Source organism: Hippocampus bargibanti, linkage group LG18, assembly GCF_051943395.1.
Source record: "Hippocampus bargibanti isolate YZ-2025 linkage group LG18, ASM5194339v1, whole genome shotgun sequence".
NCBI classification, from domain to species: domain Eukaryota; kingdom Metazoa; phylum Chordata; class Actinopteri; order Syngnathiformes; family Syngnathidae; genus Hippocampus; species Hippocampus bargibanti.
The window spans coordinates 4,408,223-4,426,066 of record NC_142751.1 but is presented as its reverse complement, the minus strand read 5'-3'; the positions used below and the strand labels follow the sequence as shown (position 1 = coordinate 4,426,066).

General features: G+C 41.7%; 1 protein-coding gene across 1 annotated transcript; it reads left to right on the top strand.

Annotated features, from left to right (window-relative positions):
• Window positions 1-1,046: 1,046 nt before the first annotated feature.
• Window positions 1,047-16,709, top strand: mbd2 (methyl-CpG binding domain protein 2). Its single transcript, XM_089020624.1, has 7 exons — window positions 1,047-1,502; window positions 3,835-3,994; window positions 5,593-5,733; window positions 5,872-5,962; window positions 6,038-6,215; window positions 9,722-9,865; window positions 16,111-16,709. Exons 1-6 carry the CDS (start codon window positions 1,393-1,395, stop codon window positions 9,837-9,839), a joined length of 798 nt encoding a protein of 265 aa, XP_088876750.1. The 5' UTR covers window positions 1,047-1,392; the 3' UTR covers window positions 9,840-9,865; window positions 16,111-16,709.
• The last annotated feature ends 1,135 nt before the right edge of the window (window positions 16,710-17,844 follow it).

The following is a 17,844-nucleotide window of genomic DNA, read 5'->3' as shown; positions in this document are numbered from 1 at the left end:
CTGACGAGCACATTCGACCAATGGAAATAATTCATGAAACTCATTTGGCTGGTCCAGAATCAGATCAAGTGCAGTAACACTTGTTATTGGCTTATCAATTCATTGCTTCCTGTTTTGAATCCCCCTTCGCCTTGTCGAATGGTTACATTTGAGTGGTAGGCGTGGTTTACTTAATCCTGACGTCATTCATCTTTTAAAGCGCATGTGCAATTTTCCGAATCAGGCTGTACTGTATATTATTTGATTGTTTCCATTTCTAAGTGTAAATACTGTATGTTTTTTGTCTTCAGTATCTTTAATCCATCCATTCATTTTCCAATCCGTTCATCCTCATTGTTTAGTGTGTCCTCCTCACAATGCAGGTTTCAGGGTTCAATTCCAGATCCAGCCTTCTTGTGTGAAGTTTGCATGCCAGGTGTGCTTATGTGTGCCAATGAGTGTTCGTCTACACGTGCCCAGCGATTGGCTGGGAACCAGTTTAGAAGATACACTGAGAAATATGTGGATAGATTGATATTTGGTAGCGTTTCTCAAAGACCACGCAGAAGGCTGATGGGACGGTCCTGTCAAGGTTCATGGCTGCTGGGAGGCTCCTTTAACCCCTTTCATGACGTCACGAATTGAAAGAGGAGATGTCAAACATATAGAAGTATTCTCACTCTGTCCGCTTGGCCAAGCACCACCGGACTCCAACTACTCCTACTTTATGGACCCCAAACTAAATGTATGTATTTTAATTCCAAGATTACTTCTATATCAGTCGACAATTTACTGATGGTTCAAACGATTAGAATCACCATTTGTCTGAATAAAGTAATATAGTAGTAGTAAATGCCCTGGATATATGAATACAAAGTGCAGGAATGCGAATATTTTCGTATTGTTAATACCCTGGCGAAATATCAGTTCGAATAAACACAACAGCCCACTTCCCCTTATGAATCACCAGTTCTACTCGAGCGGTTGTTCTGTCTCTTGGTTTGTTCACGAGTATTGGAATGAGATCAAATTGAGTCCCAAGTGATGCGTCTGTCTTAATAGAAGATCTCCGAGAGGTCGATCGAGCGACATCGACGTCACAGTCTCACAGCCCGCCGTTAGCCCAGCTCGGACCTCACCGGACCTTGACTTATTCGTTCAGGGGCTGGCAGAGGGGGGTAAACTGAAGCATATTCTAGAGAGAAACCTGTTTAGTTGTCAGCAGCGATCCACGCGGGCCACTTTTCTTTTGCATAACCCAAAACAAGCAGTCAGGGTGGGGAGGCAGGGCGAGCCGGCGATAACGTAACATCTGTGACGTAGGCGCCTGCCTCCACAGTTGGACTGCGGAGGTCACTGAGAGATCAGTTGACCCGAACAGATCTCAATCCCGGGATTGATAAGTGTGTGCGGATGGAGAAGAGGAGGTCGGACTGTCCGGCTTTGCCGCCCGGCTGGATGAAGGAAGAAGTGATCAGGAAGTCCGGCTTGAGCGCCGGGAAAAGCGACGTCTATTACTACAGGTACATACATACTAGTGTCCTGCTTCAACTCTTGGTCAGTCGTCAGAAAGTGTCGGAACCGGATCAACAACCACCGTGGAGTAAAATCTCACTCATCGTCACGATTAATAGTTTCAAATAAGACTTTTAGAAGTTCTCAACAGTACCACCCGATGATGACGAGTCGTGTAACTACAGTATTATTCTTCTGTCCCACCTCTTCTGGATCACCCCATGTCAAGTGCATATTGTTTTATGATATTCAATGACTGCCATCACAAATGACTGGTCAAAGCGTCATACCTCAGTGGATTATAATAATAATACTGTAATACATTTAATTTATAAGCGCCTTTCAAAACTCTCAAGGACACTTTACAGTCAGAGGATATTTTTTCTGCGAGTGAGCAGCGGCAGCCACACGCGCCAGCGTTCACTCAACCCGGAAGTAACAAAGTAAAAAAAAAAAGTGGAACACACGCCTAGGGCTGGCACGGTGCCCTCATTTTTGCCCCTTTCGTGGAAGTGGCTACAGCTAAAGACTAAAACAGAATATGTACTGCGACTAGTTTTTATTTTAAGCAGCACTATTACGTATTTAGTGGTGTGAAATTCCTCAGTCGCTGCTGACCGACCGCAAATAAAGAGTCAAAAACAGGCAAACAACTTTTGTGGGTAAAGTAAAGGATGTTTTATAATCAGTCCTGGAGCGTTCTCAAAGAGGTCAACCAAAAAAAAAACCTCACTTTTCATACAAGGACAACTGACTTTTATCAGACAAGGCCAACGTCATGGGCAAAGTCAAATCAAGTACAAGGAAAATAGCTGCAAATAACGCTTGCGGTCCTTTCCTGTTTGTTGCTCAGACGGAGCTCCGTGTCACAAACATCTGCGCTTCTTCATTTCCTCACTCTGTCTGCAAGCTGAAGTACATCATGAGATGTGTCTCGACTTTACTTTCAGTTTGCTTTGTAATATGACTCATCAGCTCCAGTCAGGAAACCAGTCGGCAAGGTCGACTTACTGGAAGAGACGTGAAACTCAACCGCAGTCGGCGGATGTTTAATGTCATCCCATCTCCAGTTTTTTTGGGGTTATTCTGTCAGGCAAAAAGATTGGAGTGGGGTTCAAATGTGGGCTCGGCACTTTCCAAGGCGGAGTCCAAGTCCTGTCCGCATTACAAGTGGCTTCTGCCATTTAAATGACAACCAACACATTTTTTTTGTTTCCTAACTGACATCAGAAAAACGTTTTATAGCATCTAAAATACGCAAAACACGCAGGCTGATATTTTTAGTCAAACGTAAAACACCGATAAAAATGACTTAAAGTTGTCCAAAACTGCCACTAATGAATGAGCTCAAAACTAGAGAGATTCAGAAAGTTCAGCCCCCAGTTTGTGACGTCTGCTCAGGATACTCCTTCACAAACTGCCTTGCTCCAGAATCAAAACAATGGCTTCAGAGAGTTCAGATTCGGAAAAAGATCCTTTCTTATTACTCATCCAGTTATTTAGAATGTAATCACGCTGTCAAAAAAAAAGCATTCGTGTTCGATTCAAAGAAAATACTGACTGTCGGAATAATACTGTAACGTCCGGTGCTTGTGTTGTCCATGTCACGCTGAGGGGCATTACAATACGTACCAGGTTTGACCGTCATCCTTTCGGATACATCAAAGAGCTTGGTCCCCATTCTGAAGAATGTCATCATCTTTGGCTTGGAAGAGCTCCATTTGACTTATATACGTTCAACAAAATAATTTACGAGCTGGATGATCAGCCTCGAGAGGAGTTATCCATCGCTAACTCCGGTTAGCTCCTCATTGTCCTTCGGCTCTGGTCCGTTGGAAATGGCTGGTTTGTCCGCTGGGAATTTGTGTAAACTTACACCTTCTTTATGCATGTTACCGCAATTGGCTGCCACACAACGATTCACCATCGTGTTATTTATGTAGTTTTCCTTCTCATTTCGTGATCAAGACGGTGTTTTCAGACGAAAAGAAGTACCCAAAATGCATTGAGTATCGCTTTCTCGGTCAGGGGCGTTCCCTCAGTGACGTCACTCCGGCACCGTCATCAACTCGAAAGCAAAACTTCATGAATATTCAGCGTGAGTTTTAGAATGTAAAATATAGCTATATGCGGTGTAATCTTTGTATAATGTGGTCAGTAGAAGTCAATTGAAGTGATTTGGTGTTGTCGTTGTCCGGAGTTGTCGGTTGTCCTTGAACTTTTGCGGGAAGTGAATCATAATGTTGGCCAATGATCAAGAAATGTGTGAATACCATTCCATTGGATTTTGGGCAATTTCTGACACTCTCCATTTGTCTTTGTCATTTTGTCTCCATTTAGTCCAACGGGGAAAAAGTTCCGGAGTAAACCTCAGTTGTCACGTTACCTCGGAAACAAAGTGGATTTGGCATGTTTCGACTTCCGGACGGGGAAGATGATGCCAGGCAAATTGCAGAAGAGCAAACAGAGACTCCGACATGACCAACTCAGTCTGGCGAAGGTAACAATGCCCCGACTGCTTCTGTAGCTGCGTGTCACCAGATTATCAGATTAGCATTGCATTAGCGCTGAACCCAAGCAAGACGTGGTCAAATTCTGTCATGACGCTGTCATCCTTTGCCTCCTCACTCAATTTGAGCGTCAAAGTTCCAGGTGGACTCACTTGAGAGGTCATTGCTGGCACATGTGTTTTTTAGAAGGTTAAAGGACAGCCAATAGGAAAGCCGGATTTCCTGTCCCTTTTGTTCCAGTCCGAGCTCCAATGTCACGCGTTGCTGACGACGTGCTTGTAAACACGTACGCTTCTGGCGTGCGCACTGCAGTGTGCGTTCGAGTGCTCACGAGAACAAAACAAGCGCAAAAAAAGGAAACAAGTGTTTTTCTGACCCCTACCAAAACGTAGTGCTAATTTATTTGAACGGTTAGAAGTGTAATTGGCTCATTTGACAATCGAAAGCAGATTTTTTTTCCTCTGGAACATTTTTGTACTTCAGTTTCCTGACATTTTTTTGTAATTAGAATACTTTGTTTTATCTTTTGACCCGCCTGCCCTGTGTCATGATCTGGTTGGCGACCAACGGGGGGCGCTGTCGGCCCCGCCTGCACCTGCACAGGTGCTGGTCGTCCCGATCATTTTGGCGACCAACGGGTAGCGACGTCAGCCCTGCCTGCAGCCTCGCAGGTGCTGGTCGTTTTAATCACTGACACTTAAAAGGACACCCGGCACGACCATCCGGTGTCGGTTCATTGTTTGCTGCATCTTTGTTGCTTGCTTTGTCTGCAATTGCATGTGTTTGTTTAACCTTTGCGGACTTTTACGCTTGGGTTTCTTTTGATACTTTGTATTTTTTCCGTTCAGATGATTTTGATGTTTTACATTTTGTTCCTGCTGACCTTTATTGTAATACAATTTGTCAAACAACCTCCTGCTCACTCCTGCCTGCTTTTTGGGATCCACACCCGCCATCACCACCTTGCAAACCGTGACACCCTGCCCCTTTCAACTTTGCTACTGTCGATCACAAATTTCTCCATTGTGAGACTATTAAATCTTATCTTATCTTATCTTATCTTATCTTATCTTATCTTATCTTATCTTATCTTATCTTATCTTGGACATGACATGATTTGATATTAAATGACATGATATTCTATATTATATGATATATATATATATGATATTATATATTAAATGATTTTAAATGATATTAGATTAGATTAAATGAAATGATATGACATGACATTATATTATATTATTGTACCTTACCATGCCATTTTACCATACCTGATCTTAATTTTTCTTATCTTATTTTATCCTATATTTACATATCTCATGTTATCTTAAATCATGACATTTTATTTTTGTGTCCTATGCCTGGTTGGAGTATTGCTTGTTGAGCTGAAATTCTCCCCGATTGATGTAGGTTATCATCTAGTTGTATTCAAATGGGCTATTTTATTTTTCAGGAATAATAGGAATACTAGGAGTCATTTCCTGCACAGCGCAAACCCAAACCGTTTTCAGAATAATACGGAATGTGCAAGGGGGAAAAAAAACATCATCCACTGACGCGCTAACGTTGCCCTCGTTCTCTCTAGGGAGGCAAGCCTGACCTGAACACGACTCTGCCCATCAGACAGACGGCATCCATCTTTAAACAGCCCGTTACCAAGGTTACAAGTCACCCGGGAAACAAGGTCAAGACAGACCTGCAGAGAGCCACTGAGCAGCCCAGACAGGTAAAAACGCTCTCGCTCTTTTTCTCTTTCTCTGCATATGGTTGACTTTTGTCTTTTGAAGTTTATCTGTTTTCAGTATCTTTGTCTGAAATGCTCATATCTGACCGGATTCTATAATCCGCCACTGTGTCGTCGCAGCTCTTTTGGGAGAGGAGGTTGAAAGGTTTGCGATCATCAGATGTCTCGGAGGAAGTTCTCCGAACAATGGACCTCCCAAAAGTCCTCCAAAGTCAGTTGAGCAAACGCACGCCCGGTCGATCCTGTGATTTTCCACGCCGACCTGGGAACTTTCCCGCCTCTGCAGGTGTTGGCCTGAACTCGAGCGATGAGACTCTGCTGTCGGCCATCGCGAGCGCCCTCCACATGAGCTCCGCCCCTATCACGGGACAAACGTCTGCGGCGGCTGAGAAGAATCCAGCAATTTGGCTCAACGCCTCCCAGCCGCTCTGCAAGGCCTTCACCGTGACCGACGAACAAATCCGGTAAGAGGTTCAATCTTACTCGGGGAAAGGATTCTATTACCGCTTAGGAGGATGTTCACATGTGGATTAAATCTATTATAAGATTAACAGCGATGGTCCTCAACCTGCAGTGAATTTAGGCCACAGGTGTCCAAGTCAAGGTGCCAAATCTGGCTCGCCACATCATTTTATGCGACTCGCGTCAATTGCCATGATGCCTGCCAAAGTCCCAACCAAAATTTCAAATTGTCGTATGTAAGCTGCAATAACAGTCATTATTTTTGACTTCAGATTTGAAAACTTGTTATTCTTTCCAATGAAAGCGACGACTGCCCGTTCCGCTTCTGAAATGGCTGGGGGGCTGGGGGGCGGTCAAATGGAAGCAGCAGTGCAAACACAGCTAATTAGAGTCATTCAGATGGCAAACAGTGTTGCCGATACGTCCGCGGCAGACCGTCGCTTTCGCTGTCACGCATTGTCACTCAGTGAAATGGTCAGCAAATGTGGCCTCCTTTTCCTCCTAAGAAGGACTTGATGTGCAGTACGCATGTTTGATTTGATTTTTTAAAACTATTTATTTATTTGTCTATTTATTCATCTACCCATCTAATTATTTATTTCTGTCAAAAAGTCAGAAAGCCTTTAATAATCCAACAGTGTGGAAATCTGCAGTTGATTTATTTATTTATTTATTTATTCATTTATTCATTTATTTATTTATCTACCCATTTATTTATGTCAGAAAGCATTTAATATTCCCACAGTGGGGTAATTTGCCGTTTATTTATTTATTTATTTGTTTGTTTGTTTGTTTATTTATTTATTTATTCATCTACCCATTTATTTATGTGTTTATTTATATATTTATTTATTTACGTCAGGCTTTTAATAGTTTATTTTGAATTAAATTGAAGTTTATTTATTTAATACTAATAAATAATACATTTAATTTCTAAGCGCACTTCACAGCCAGTGGATTTTTTTTTTAAATTATTATTATTTTTGTGCGGCTGAGCAGCGGCAGCCATTCGCGCGAGCGTTCACTCTAACCCGGAAGTAACACGGCTGCAAAGTTATGAAAGGAAGAGGAAAGGAAAGAAAGAAATAGAAGAACAAAATACAGGAGCTCCTGGAAAGGCAGCAACTATTCTTGTTTTGATTATTTATTATTTGTGTATTTAATTATCTACCCATCTTTTTATTTATTTGTTTGTTTATTTTATTTTTGTATTTATTTATGTCAGAAAGCCTTCAATAGTCCCACAGTGGGGAAATTTGCAGTTTATGTATTAATTAATTTAATAAGGAAGTAAACAAATGAAGCCGCATGTTTTCCCAGGCATAATAGGAATGGGGATGAGCCTGCATATATAGGAAGGTTCAATCAAGCGGTCTTAAAATATGCACGCGTGACGTTAGGGGGCACTGTGGAAACGCACAGGAACTGACACCGTCTTGGGGAAGGGGGGGGGGGGGGTAGAGGGGCTTTCAGTCCAGTGGGCCAGCAGAGCAGAGAAGACTCATTAGAATCCATGTGTCTCCGCGACTATTTCCTTGCCGTTGAATGTATTCTGATATCTGTCCTTCCATTTTCCAAATCTCATTTTATCCTCGCTCCCTCCGTGCCCCTCCCTCCGATTTTTGTTTCACTGACTGATTTAGTTTTCTGAACCCTCTTGTTTTCCCTGCCTTTTATATGATCCATTCAGAACTGTTTTTTTTGTTTGTCTTGATTTGTCCATGGCCGCCACTCTGGCTATTTTCAAGCCCTCCTCCGTCAGCCTCCTCTGATATCTCCACTCCCTCCAGCATTGATGCCTCCTGTGCTCCCCCCCATTTTTTCTTATCTCTTTCCTCCATTAATTTCCAATTCTCTCCCTGTGCCTCCCTCCGAATGTGCTCGTCATCCTAAATCGCTCTCATTCCTTTTGGCTGCCCGTTGGACAAATACTCCTTCAAATTGTTTCGAGCAAATTGTCCAAAGGGACGGTTAACTTTCAACTCCTTTTCTTTTTCACCCTTGGCTGCCCCGGGATATTTTTGTCCCGGCCTTACTTACAATTCTAGAAAACTTTCAACGGACCATTTTTAGATTCATTAAAACAGAGTTCGATTGCACCGAGCCAATTTGAATTAAAGAAACTGCACCGGCCGTAAATAATAAATGTGAAAATTAGAGAAGCATCCAAGAATGGAGAAACAAACAAAAAGCACGACAAGCAGATTCAAGATAAATTCCAATAACCAAACAAGCAATAATAATAATAATAATAATAATAATAATAATAATAATAATAATAATAATAATAATGCATTTCTTTTATAAGCACCTTTCAAAACTCTCAAGGTCACTTTACAGTCACAGGATCAGTTTTTCTGTGCGTGAGCAGCGGCAGCCACACGCGCCAGCGTTCACTCAACCCGGAATAACTCAAAAAGATAGAAAGCTAGCTATATAGCTAATAGATAGCTAATAGCTCAAGAGTGAACGCTAGCGCGTGTGTCTGCCGCTGCTCACCCACAGAAAAATGTATCCTGTGACTGTAAAGTGACCTTGAGAGTTTTGAAAGGCGTGTATAAATGACATTTATTATTATTATTATTATTATTATTATTATTATTAGAGCAGCCACGAGATGTCGAATGTAACCAAATAAATTTGCAGGTATAAATTTCTAGGTTAGAAAAGAAAACACAAATAGGCTTCAAGAAGATGGGGGTGGTCAAAGGTCACATATGTGCATATATTTTTTAACTCACTCGCGGCCATTCCCGGCAATTGAAAACTGTGACATGGAGCGCCATTCCTGAATTTGTAACTCCAGTCCCATATCATTTAGGAATTAACTGTTTTTTTTCTGATAAAAGCATGGAGTCTAAGGTTTCTTACGCTGAATTGAATGTATATCTAGTCCTAAAACTCTATATATTCTGTGGATTCTGAAATTTGAGTGAAAGCCCTGCCACTGGAGTGGACACATTTTTTGCACATCGTATGCCAGTCAATGTGTTAAATGCTCCTCCTTGTACAATTTTCAATGTATCATATTTGCTGCGTGTCTATAAAAAGAATAAAAATGAGTCATCATTGGACCTGACCCCTAGCGCGTGTGTCTGCCGCTGCTCACCCACAGAAAAACGTATCCTGTGACTGTAAAGTGACCTTGAGAGTTTTGAAAGGCTAAATGACTATTTTTATTTTTATTTTTATTTTTATTTTTATTTTTATTTTTATTTTTATTTTTATTTTTATTTTTTTTTATTTTTATTTTTATTTTTATTTTTATTTTTATTTTATTATTATTATTAAGAGCAGCCACGAGATGTCGAATGTAACCAAACAAATTTGCAGGTGTAAATTTCTTGGTTAGAAAAAAAAAAAAAAAAACACAAAATATGCTTCAAGAAGATGGGGGGGGGTCAAAGGTCACATATGTGCATATATTTTTTTTAACTCATTCGCTGCCATTCCCGAATTTATTCGGCAATTGAAAACTGCCTTTGCCGTGTTTCTGTTGTAATTTTAGGGAGCAGGAACTGAAGGTGCAGCAAGCAAGGCGGAGTCTGGAGGAGGCGCTGATGGCAAACACGTTGGCACGAGCTGCCGAAAACACCAAAGAGATGGCGAAAGGGAAGGCCACTTAAAGCCAAAGAAGAAAGTCGACAGACAGGTAACCCAAACAAAACCCCACCTCATTTTATCCGATAATCTTTCATAAGATAACAACCGAGCTAGCTACGTGATTCCGAAATGAAGCTTTCATGAACCAGTTTTCATTTTTAGACGTGCAGAATCATAAATAGCAAATAGCTCACCAAAGATCATGACGGCCAGGAAGAAGTTTTTTTTTTTAGTGTTGTTTCTGTGGCAACACTTTTTGGTAAGAAAGAAGCCCGCCTTGACAAGACGCCGGCCACGTCCTCGCTTTTGCAAATGCCAAGTGAAATCGAAAAGAAACACTATTTGTCCAGTCGCCATGGTATCAAAGAATCAGTTGCCAACCTGTCACGAATCAATAGCGGCGGCAGCAGGTGCGCAAGCTAGTGCGACACAACTCTGAAAAGAACTCCATCAGAATACTCCTCCTGCTCCAAGAATTACTTCTTTTGTATGTATTTATTTATTTTTGTGGAGCAGGCAGAGATGCGTCTTGCTGCCTGTTTGTGTTCAGCGGCTGATATTTTTGGAAAAGAAGGTGCAAGCCTTTGGCAAAATTGTTTACATGCAGAACGATCACAGCAGCACATTCGTTAAATGTAAAAATAGACAAATGTAATGCTTTTTGTTGTTCTACAAAAAAGGGAATGTTGATGATTGTTTCAGACATACAATATCAAGCACAATATAAAAAAAATGCTTATTGAAAATGCATGTTTGAATGCATGAAAACAAGCAGCCTATTGTGATTATAAAGTAAGTGTGTTTATCAAAAGAACTCGCGTGATGCCATGTTTTGTTGGTACGAAAAAAAAAAAACAAACGAAACAGCATTTTCGTCATATTAATTTAGTATTAGGGTTGTTAACAGAAAAGCCAAAAAGTACTCCAGGGAGGGTGTCCAAACTTATGCAACCCAGATATTTTCGGGTTTTTATTTCGACCCTTCATAGATTTAATGAAAAGCCCTTTGTCTTGTGGCACATCTGGTGTGATACATTGACTGTAGACGGCAGGTGTCCAAGTCACGGCCCGGGGACCAAATGTGGCCCTCCACGTCATTTTTCTTCGGCCCGCCAAAGCAAATCAAACGTGTTAAATTCCATGCTCATCGATCGAGCTAGCTAGCTAGCGATCGAGCTAACTAGCTAGCGATCGAGCTAACTAGCTAGCGATCAAGCTAGCTAGCCTTTCAGGTAACTGGCTAATCCCTAACATCACAGGTGTCAAAGTCAAGGCTATGGGGTCAAATCTGGCCCTCCAAATCATTTTATTCGACCCACCAAAGCAAATCTAACTTGTGAAATTCCATGCTGATCTATCAAACTAGCTAGCGATCGAGCTAGCTAGCTAGCTAACGATCGAGCTGACTAGCTAGCGATCGATCTAGCTAGTGAGTAACCTAGCTAGTGATTCGGTAGCTGGCTAATTCCTTTCATCACAGGTGTCAAAGCCAAGGCTCGGGGGCCAAATCTGGCCCTCCAAATCATTTTATTCGGCCCGCCAAAGCAAATCAAACATGTGAAATTCCATGCTCATCTTTCAAACCAGCAAGCGATTCAGGTAGCTGGCTAATTCCTTCCATCACAGGTGTCAAAGTCAAGGCTCGGGGGCCAAATCTGGTCTGTCACATCATTTTAATCGGCCCGCAAAAGCAAATCAAGCATGTCAAGCAAGCCATGATGCATGCTAAAGTCTGAACTAAAATTTCAAATTGTCCAAATTGTAAACCATAATAACAGTTGTTTTTTTACTTCAGATTTGAAAACTATGTGGGGGGGGATGAAACATTCTAATAGTTTCCCCAAATTCATAACGGCCCCCGAGAGGAAACCAGAACTACAATGTGGTCCGGCCGCCGCAAAAACACCCTTTCGGTAGACAGAAGCCGAATGTTTTGTCAAATGGAGAGCGCGTGTGTGCGTGCGCGCCTGTTTACTCTAAAAGCCGACAGATAAGAAAGAGTTTTTTAAAAGCGCATTTGTTTTCTGTGAAGAGGGGGGAAATAGTCGATTAATGCAGATTTATGCAGATTGGCTGGTTGGAATTCGATTGGGTAAAAGAGCCGCTGAGAGTCGAGGAGTGATTACTAATGGCTTTTTATAGCTGGACCAAAGCTGGGCAGTGCGACCAGTCCTGGGTTGTGTAACAAGGAGTTTTAAATCTTGCGCAAAATCTCTCTTTGTCGCTATTTATGTTGATGTGAAGTTTCTTCCCATTGTCTCGTGATTGATTAGGATTGGATTGGAGTAGCTTTTATTAATTTCGCAGTGGAGAAATATACATTTCACGGAAGCAAAGTCATGAAAGGATAAGGAAAGTAAGAAGTAGAAAACAGAAATACAGGAGCTGCTGTAAAGGCAGCCACTCTCGCGACGCCATCTTGAAATCAAAAGAACAACAAAAAAACAAATTAACAAATAATGTGACACAGCCAGTCATTCAATTTTAAGCACTTTCTGAACCCTCTTTGTTTTATGAAGCACTTCCAGATGAAAGCGTAGAGGATCCAAGCATCCTTTTCACCAGTGGATCAGAGACGTCATGGCGAAATGTGCACATATGCTACAAGCTAAATCTTGAAAGCAAAGACGAAGCCGTTGCATCCATTGACGAAAAGAGACTGCCTCACATGACATCCCTGATCCACTGCTGAAAAGGACGCTTTGATCCTCTCCTCTTTCATCTAGAACTGCTTCATGTCATAAAGAGGGTACAGAAAGTGCTGAAGAACGAATTACTCTCTGTGTCCTTGTGTTGTCATATTATTTGTTATTTATTTTTTTTTTTTTTTTTTTACTTTTTTACTTCCGGGTTGAGTGAATGCTGGCGCGTGCGGCTGCCGCTGCTCACCCACAGAAAAAATATCATGTGACTTTACAGTGTCCTTGAGAGTTTTGAAAGGCGCTTATTAATGAAATTTATTATTATTATTATTATTATTATTATTATTATTATTACATCTTCTGTCCCACGTAAATCCGCTTCAATTCCAAGCCACGACAATTCCACCGAAATTGTCATCTCAGCCCGCGCGGGTGACATCACCTCACTTCGGCTACAAGCTGCGTTTGAAATGAAAACGAGGTCGTCCCATTGTCCTGTCTCATTTCATCGTCTCAGTCCTCGGGTGAGAAATTGTCCAAATAAATATTCGCTGCACCAACGTCCCATTGAGTCTCATGAAATGTTAGCAAAGCATTAGCGGGCGCTTAGCAATCATTTGCGGAATTGCCGTTAAATAGCATGGCGAATTCATCTTTTCTTTGTGCAGGGGGGTTGTGGACGTTTGCACTCAATGCCTGGATTTTCCTTTCAATGCGCAGGCTGGCTTTTTTTTTTATCTGATGGGGACTTAAGATTCCCGCTGCCGACTTGGAAAAGACGGAGCGTCTTTTGATCGGAAAACAGTGTCAACTATTCACGCTTGGTGCGTTTGTGCGATTGGGGGGGAGGGGGGTGACTCACTGCACATCTCGTTCTTTCCAAAAGCAGCTGATTCAGACATTCAGACTCCCGCAGCATTTCTCCGCTTAGTAATTAGCGGCCGTCGAGACGGAATTATCTCCTTCCAAAGCCTTTCGTAAAAAGCGCCGATAACCGCCGAGTGCATGTCTGCTGTCAGTCATCTGAATTGCCTCGATGGAGTAGCAGATTAGCGGGATTTTTCTAATTATTAGGAAGTCATTAAGACTCTGCGGGGTATTCTTCTTCTTTAAATTTGAAATGATTTGGGATGGAAGGAAATATGACGCTGCTGAGACAATGGCAAGCTAGCAAAGGAAAAACAATGGAACGCGAACCGCAACAATGTCACATTTTGGTTTTTGACCACTGTAGGGCCCCACCGCCTGCAGTTGTGCAGCTGTTGGTCATTTTAGTCAGTGGCAATGAACTCATTCTCTGCCATTCACAAATTTATTCGGGAATTAAAAATGTGACATACAGCGCCATTCCCGAATTTGTTCGGGTTTTGGTTTTTCATGGTTGGGTGCCAATAAAGCGCTGGTCAGACCTCTGGCAATACTTTTTTTTTTCTTTTCCACTAGAGGGCAGCATTTCAACTTTTTCCATGTTAGCGCTTTATTCCAGCTTCCGCTGTTGTTAAAGCGCTAATTGCATTTCATTGTATTTTTTACAGCCGCCCTCATTTCAAAATCATATAACTCCAGACCCATATAATTTTGGAATTTTTTGTAATGAAAGAAGAGAGTATAAGGTTTCGTTTGCCGAATTGAATTTTTATGTGGTCCTAAAACGCAATATTCTGTGGCTCCTGCAATTTGAGTGACAATGACAAAAACCCTGGCACTGGACACATTTTTGCACATCGTCTGCCAGTGACTAAGATAAAAGGACACCCGGCATGACCATTCAGTGTCGGTCATTGTTTGTTTCACCCTGTCAGGTTTGTTTCCTCTCATCTGGTCTGCTTTGTTTTCAGTCATGTTTTAATCATGGTTTTGTTTGTTATTTTGGACCTTTTTGTTCTGATGACTTTGTTGTTTTTGATTTCATTCCTGCCAACTTTATTGAATACAATTTGTCCAATACACACTGCTTTTCCTTCCTGCCTGCTTCTTTTGGGGTCCACGACGTTGCAAATGGTGACAGATGCAGGTTTTATTCGAAAGGCGCGGCTCCCCGAAAAGAAAATGCTCATCAAACAACAAGCTGAAAACAAAACACTCAAATCATGCGTTGGGTGAATTTAGAATGTGCTAGGTGAGTCATTCCTTCCGGAATGAGTGCTTTTATATTTCGAGGTTCAGGCGAAAATATTTCGATGTGGCAGCAAATGGACTTTACTGAAGACGTAGCGTTTTTTTTTGTTATACAGTAATAACTCGGTTTACGAACCTCTTTTGGCTTACGAACTTTTCGGTTTACGAACGTTAAGTTTACGAACATTTTTACCTTGGCATACAAACTATTTTTCGGGATGCACACGGAGCTGCCACAATGAGAGATGTGTCGTTCGCGAACGACCCCGTTCTCCTAAAAGAAAATGGCAGCCAGCTTGTTTTGGTCCTCTATTCCCCACCCCCAGTCGTCGGTTAAAGCCACGTGATTGGTCAAGGACGCAGCAGTGGGGGGGGGGGTTATAGACAGAGAGAGAGTGACACCATTCTCCAAAAAAGAAAATGGCTGCTGACATTTTTTTGTCCTCTATTCTCCGCCCCCAGTCTTCAGTTAAAGCCACGTGATTGGTCAAGAACGCAGCAGTGAGGGGAGGTGGTTTAAACATTAAAGAGACAAGCAGACAACAGAGAGAGAGTGACAAAATGGATAGATTACAGTGACATTTGATAGTTCAAAGGCAGATTGTAGACTGCAAGGTTAAAATTCCCATCAATCAGGCTCCACAAATAACTCGCACTAGCCATCAGTTCAATTTGAAATGAAAAGACAGGCAAGGGAACCAGCTATTAATGATTTTTCTAGTGTGTCTGCTTGCATCTGTTGCTGTTGCAATATCACAAGATGTACAACCCAGAGCTCCTTGAGACATTTTATGCAAAAAGCTATCCATTCCATCAAGCCGTCAACGACCGTCACAAAGGTACATAAAACAACTTTATTATACAATGCAGTTGATTTATTTAATTATAATACCATATCACATTTATTATACATAAAATATGGTATATTTTTTGTAGTTTTAAGGCTTAGAAAATTAGAAAGTAGAAAATTATGTTTTATGGAGACCTGGGAACGGATTATTCTCATTTTAATGGTTTCCTATGGGAAATTAATTGTAAGTTTGTAAGCCAAGGTATCACTGTAATTCTTAAGAGGGCCCAGAGACAAGCAGCTGTAATTATAGCCCGGTCGCCGTTGTTAATGCACTCACGGGGAGGAGGTGTCAGAGGGTTAATGGGGAAGCTAATGGTTAGCGTGAAGGCGCTCCACATTCATTTGACTCCCCACCACCGCCCGTCACCTTGCCGCTAAGAAGCCTTGCTTTATTGGTTCCGAATACGTCTCCTGACTCTCTGTACGGTGTGTTCTCACAAAATGCCTTGAAAATAAGTCATTTGGCCTCGAGCGGAGAAGAAAGAGTTACTTTCCGGGGCAAAAACAAATGTACCTTTTAATTTTAATGGAAGATCGCAGAGAACCTCAAAATGATGTTTTTTACAATTTGTGAAAATACAAAATTGTGTCATGATGGGTCCCTTTTTTGTGGCTTGAATTTGGAATCTCGTTTGTTACCGTACGCACTGACGATAATTATTTATGTTCCTCTGCCTGCAGTTTCTCTGGTCATCAGGCTCAGGTTCATCATCGTCTTCATCTGGACCGAAACAACAAACTAACAAAATGGTTGTAAGGCTCCTCTTCAGACAAGTCATTCCCCTGAGTGACGTTACGCCGGCTCTAACGTTAGGGAAGCCTCCAATTCGCAGGAAAACAAAGGGTGTTGCAACACCAGTATAAAAGCAACAGTTTTAGCAACAGAGTGCTCTGCTGAAAGAGGAAGAAGCAAAAAAGAGCAAGCCTCTAAAATTATCCTTGATCAAAACGTTCCATGAACTTTTAAATAAGCTCTTATTGTGTGTCCGTTTTAGACTTTTAAAGTTATTATTATTTTTTTAAATGAGCATCACCCCCAGATGAAATCAGGTTGCAAACTGCTGGACGGCTTTTGCTAACTGCCTAACTAACTCTTCCTATGCTTTCTAATGATTTGTGATGTCCCAAAAGTCTTCCGATAGAATCAGGGTTTTTTTTCATTATATGATGAATGGCCATGAATATGAAAAAGCAAACTTATTTAATGCAAATTTTATACCTTGACCGAACAGTCATGTACATTTTCCGGACTGGCTTGAATAAATGATTACATTCGCAAATGTTTTTTTTTTTTTGTCAGTTGATGCATTCATCGGATGTTGGGCGCCGCAAATAGTTCCTGTCATATGTCAAAGCATATTCATCAGGTTGAACCGGCCCCGATACGGACCAGTTGCAGCTTGGAATGGACCGACTTGTTTGTGAATCTCTCAAAATCTCCCCTTGCCAACCACAGTAAACAACGAGCTATAAATGCTATGTTTTATTTTGAAGTCAAGGCAACCACACTTTGGGCTTTCTCGCTTCCATATACAGTGGGACCTCGGTTTACGAACACCTTGCCTTCCGAAGTTTTCGGTTTACGAATGTTGAATTTCTGAAAATTAAACCTTGGCATACGCACTACTTTTCGGGATATACACACAGCGCCGCCCCACCACGGTTGGCGGAGTAATTTTCGGCAGAAGAACACCAAACCACACGACCGAACAGCGCCAAAGCTGGCCTACCTTTCCACACCCCCTTTCTCTGAGTGCACACGTTGTTCGTCTCCAAGGATTTATCACATATATTTTTGCTCTTATGGGACCAAAAAAGACCCCACCATGGGCTCGTTTTCAGACGAAGAAGACACAAAACAAAATTACAGTCGAGGAGAAGAAGGAGATCATTGAGAAATACGAATGAAGTGTGCGTTTGTCTGACTTCACGGCCCAGTAGCAATATGCTAAGTCCACCATTGCTCCCATCTTTCGCAACAAAGAAGCTATTAAAGGTGCGTGTGTTGCTAAAGGTGTTTCGGGCAATAGAAAAGGTTGAAAAACCTCTGTTAATTTGGATTAATGAAAAGCAGTTCGTCTGCGACAGCGTGAATGAAGCAATTATATCCGATAAAGCATGGCAAATTCACTCTGATATCGTCATGCGGCAACCTGGAAGTTCGTCGTTTATTGCTGATTTTAAAGCTAGCACAGGATAGTTTGAGAACTTTAAGCACCGTACAGGGATTCACTGCGTTACTTGTCATGGTGAGGCAGCCAGTTCTGACAGTAAAGCTGCCGAAGCCTACAAGGTATCATTCCTCGAAATGGTGAAAGAAGGATATGTTTCTCAGCAAGTATTTAATGTGGTCCGAACCCCATTCCATCAAGCCATCAACGACCATCACAAAGGTAAATAAAACGACTTTATTAT

What these genes read in the sequence shown, in the direction of transcription:
- mbd2 (XM_089020624.1), top strand. Translation starts at nt 1,393, where the DNA reads ATGGAGAAGAGGAGGTCGGACTGTCCGGCTTTGCCGCCCGGCTGGATG. An exon ending in ACCAACTCAGTCTGGCGAAG is followed by an intron (nt 3,995 to 5,592) that starts GTAACAATGCCC and finishes CGTTCTCTCTAG; the next exon opens with GGAGGCAAGCCTGACCTGAA. An exon ending in CCTCCCAAAAGTCCTCCAAA is followed by an intron (nt 5,963 to 6,037) that starts GTCAGTTGAGCA and finishes CCGCCTCTGCAG; the next exon opens with GTGTTGGCCTGAACTCGAGC.